Source organism: Microtus oregoni, unplaced genomic scaffold, assembly GCF_018167655.1.
Source record: "Microtus oregoni isolate MIOR12 unplaced genomic scaffold, Mior012 000014F_ref0000157, whole genome shotgun sequence".
Taxonomy (NCBI): domain Eukaryota; kingdom Metazoa; phylum Chordata; class Mammalia; order Rodentia; family Cricetidae; genus Microtus; species Microtus oregoni.
Genome location: NW_024543073.1, coordinates 4,664,330 through 4,668,307, shown reverse-complemented (window position 1 = coordinate 4,668,307; position 3,978 = coordinate 4,664,330). Strand labels below are relative to the sequence as shown.

At 45.7% G+C, this 3,978-nt stretch overlaps 1 protein-coding gene across 1 annotated transcript; it reads left to right on the top strand.

The window, feature by feature from the left end:
* Positions 1–1,788: 1,788 nt before the first annotated feature.
* On the top strand, positions 1,789–3,703 carry LOC121455644 (nodal). Its single transcript, XM_041663230.1, has 3 exons — positions 1,789–1,812; positions 2,824–3,066; positions 3,557–3,703. Exons 1-3 carry the CDS (start codon positions 1,789–1,791, stop codon positions 3,701–3,703), a joined length of 414 nt encoding a protein of 137 aa, XP_041519164.1.
* The last annotated feature ends 275 nt before the right edge of the window (positions 3,704–3,978 follow it).

Genomic DNA, 3,978 nt, shown 5'->3' with positions numbered 1-3,978 from the left:
ATATGATTATTTTTATTAATTATTTTTTTTTAAAAGAAGGTCTAATGAAGCCCAGGCTGGCTACACATTTTCTATGTAGCAGAAGAGGACCTTGAATTTCTAATCCTCCTGCCTCTACCCCTGTATTGTTGAGATTATAAATGTGTGCTATGCCTCGTTTTTATGGCACTAGAGACTGAATTCAGGACTATGCACGCTAGGCAAATACTACACCGACTGAGCCATATCCCTAGCTCTGTAGCTCATTCAATTTATTCTATTTTAGAGATAGGGTCTGCCTTACTATAAAGCCTTAGTTTGTCCTGCAGCTAGTTGCAGGAACCTAACCTTGAACTCAGAGTACCACCTGTTTCTGCCTCCTGAACGCTGGGATTAAAGCTGTGGATCACCACATCTGGCAACATCTCATGATTTTCAAAGTGCAAAATTTCAGAAAAGCCGTCCTACCGCACAGCCTGCTGTGCCTTAGAAACTGACAGAAGCCTGTCTTGGGCTCATCTCTATCTTTCTTTTTCTATTTTCCAGCTACAAAGCAATTATCTGAATGCTGACCCCGCAAGCTTTCTGTGTTGCTGGGTGAGTCCGTGAGCTGATGCCGGGGAAACATTTTTAAAGATAGATTATTAATTTTGATATACTTATTTACATAATTTTAGACAGTTTTTTTTTCATGGCACTAAATCTCCCGTAGGTTTCTTCTTTATGTTTGTGTGTCTGTCGGTGTAATTTGGTCTTTTAATAAAAGCAAGTTCTATACCAAGCAGTATATGGGTGAAGCTTATCTTACCTTAATTGACAGGTTCATTTTGTACTTACACATGTGTGTAATGTGCTCAGAACAATCACTAGGTCTGACTCTTGAAGACGATTGTGGCAGCATCTTTGACTTTTGTCATTTTTGTACCGGTTTGACGACTTGCAATTTTCCTCTCCTTAAACACAATTACGACAAGACGGGCACTTGATTTGATACTTCCAGATCTAGGGAATTTTACCCTTTTGATGGGAAGGAATTTCTGTAAAGAATTCCAGAGTTTTGCAATACCCAGTCACCCCTTATTTATGTCTAATGATCAAGCATACTTACTGGGCATTTTCTATGTACCGGCTGTGTACTGGAGACAACATGTATCAGTGATTCTCAATGTCTGGTCTCAGGACCAGCAGCCTCAGCATTATCTGGGAACTTGCTAGAAAGGTAACTTCTCAGATTCTATTAACTGATGTTTTCCATCTGGCAAGGGAGCAATCTCCGTTTTAAACCAACACTGAGGCCATTTGGTTGTTTAAAGTTTGAGAACCATGCTCTGGAGGACTCAAGATTGAGTGCAGCTGGTTCAGCCTCCAAACCTGTTCTCGTTGTAGCCTTTGGATTGCCACGTTCTGTCAATACACACTCCCTAGACATGCTATTATATTATTGCGCATTCTGAGTTTAGTTTGATCATACTCTGTATGATCTCATAAGCAGATTCTGAAGCTGTCCTGAGAATGGCAGATTCTCCCACCTGAATCCACTTCTTGGATTCCCGATAAGGCCCAAGCTGTACCCGTGAACCTAAGGCCGGCACCTGGGCAGGTTGGGTATATAAGGGCAGTAGATGGGGCCGCCAGCTTTGGAGAGAAGTGCGATGGGGTCTCGCTGCAGCATGGGTGGCCGCTCTTGGCTTAGCTGTGGTCTTTTTGTGCTGGGTCTTTGGTGCATAAATTTTAGCTGGGTGCAGCCATTGGAATGTTCCCCTGCCATTCTACCTTCTGGAGTCAGTGAGATCCTTTCTTCCAGACAACATGGCTTTACCATCACATCTAAAAGTGAGTGACTACAGTTTTGTTCTCTGCTGGGGAGTCAAGAATCAGGGAGCCATGGCGTAGGATTTTATGGGGCTAGCAGGGAAACACAGACATTTGAATTTCTTAGGAGTTGAGTAGCAAGGAGTAGTTACTGGGCAGGAATACGCAGCTGTCTTCAGGTCTGTCTCCTGGTTTCAGCTCTGTGGATACCAGAGGTAGACTTAGACTTAATGTCAGGCGTCCCAATGTTTCGTAGGCAAAGATGTTCTCCTAAAGTATGGAGTGCCAACACAGGTAGTCCTGCCAGCAACTGTAGTGCGCTATGACATGTGGCAGGGCAAGTGGCTTGTCCTGGGTTATATAGCGCCAGTATATGATCATCAGCCCTGAGGCTGCCTTCTCTGGTTTAATTTCAGTCATGGGGTCCTAAGTGGAGATGATGAGAAATCCACTTTTTAGTTGCCATAGAATCAAGAGCTGGCTTCATGAGTGGGTGTACACAGCTGGATCTGCTAAGCAACTGTTTGGCCTGCAAGTCTGGGGTGATGGGGAGTAAGGGAATAATGTCTTTCTCTGTGGGACTGTGACAGCAACCTTCTGAAGCTTCCCTCTGCTCCCACAGGCAGCCAGTTCCTACATAGTTACTGGCTTCTGCACTTTGAAGCAGCTCCCTTCTTGGGTTCTTCCCGACTACAGCTCTGGGCCTGGGTACCAGTTCCTCCTCATGCCTCTGAGCTCATTCTAGAGTTCAAGGACCACGAAAGGGACTTACAGAGGATCCTTCTGGACACTTTCCCTATCATCTTCTCATCGTATGAGTTAGAAGGAGGAGTTCTATTGGAGATCTACTGTTTGCTAGTGTATTGGATGGAGGTGGTGCCTATCCTCCTGGCAGAGAAGTCTGTGTCCACTGAAGTCCCCGGAGCCATCCTGAGGGAATGCTCTAGAACCCAAGACAAGCGAGATGCAGTGCTGCTCTTTGTATCCTCGTCCTACGCTCAACCATCCCTGTTTCACCTGCCTTACGTCCAGGAGCCCTTTATCCCCGATGTGGAACAGCTGCTCTTAAGCCCGAACCATCAGGAGGTGGACCGTGACCAGGCTCATCTCCCCACACAGAAGCTCTGTCACCTGCAGGATCAAAAGGTGGACCTCTACAGAGCTTCTTGGGGCCAGTGTATCGTGGCACCCAAGACTTTCAGCTTTCCATCCTGTCAGGGGAACTGCCTGGCCCTGAACAGTGAGCTCCTTCACTCCAATTTCGAATGCTATAAGGTACAAAATGAAGTCTTATTTTTATTTGGGGCTATATTGGAATAACACTAAATTTTGGCTCTCTGGGCGGGTCTCCTTTTGAGCCAAAGAAGCCAGTGGAAGTGGGGCTAATGTAATCTGCACTAATGTAGTTTGTCATGTCTTTCCCTCAATGTCATCTTATTTACTATAAGTTTTGTTCATAATTCACACCTCCAGTCTTTTTATTTTGTTGCTTTGAGTCAGGGTTGGGTCTCTCTGTGTAGCTTGGGCTGTCCTAGAACTTATTATGTAAAACAGGTTGGTCTTGAACTCACCTGCCTCTAATTAATTCAAGGAGTAAGCCACCGTGCCCCCTTGAATGCCTTCAGTTTTTAAAAGTTCACCCCGAAGTCCTAATCTGGAGGCTTCATGTTCCCAGCCTCCTTCCCCACTTAACCTGCCATGTCTGCTGATTAGCTATGGAACCAGGACTACAGTAGACTTCACCTTTCTGTCCTTTGTTCTGCAGAGGGAGGCACCCACTTGCTCCAGGCTCTTTCAGGTCTGTAGTCCTATCAAGGTTCGTCTCTTCTCCTTGATGGTCCAGGACGATGAACACAAGATGAGCGTGCACTACATGAACACGTCCATAGTAGAGAAGTGTGGCTGCTCCTGAGATCCCCGTGGAGCTGCTTGTGGGTCTGATAACCGTTTACGTCTTAGTGGTCTGTGAAAGGTCTTCTCTCCAGAGCTCTTTGGGGGTCGACGAGGGGATTTGGTTTCTCTTTTCCAAAAGCACAGTCAAGATAGAGATGCAGGACTCAGCTCTCCGTATATATTTCTCTTTCTAGGCAAAGTCTATGGCACTATTATTCTAAGGCATTGGTATCATTGAGAGTCTGGGCCCATTGGGTATCTGGTTGCTTGTCATGAATTGTCTGGGGAGGCTAG

Coding starts and splice junctions, on each gene's coding strand:
- LOC121455644 (XM_041663230.1), top strand. CDS start 1,789: ATGGCTTTACCATCACATCTAAAA. Junction 1,813..2,823: donor CTTTACCATCACATCTAAAA/GTGAGTGACTAC, acceptor CCTTACGTCCAG/GAGCCCTTTATCCCCGATGT. Junction 3,067..3,556: donor CCAATTTCGAATGCTATAAG/GTACAAAATGAA, acceptor TTTGTTCTGCAG/AGGGAGGCACCCACTTGCTC.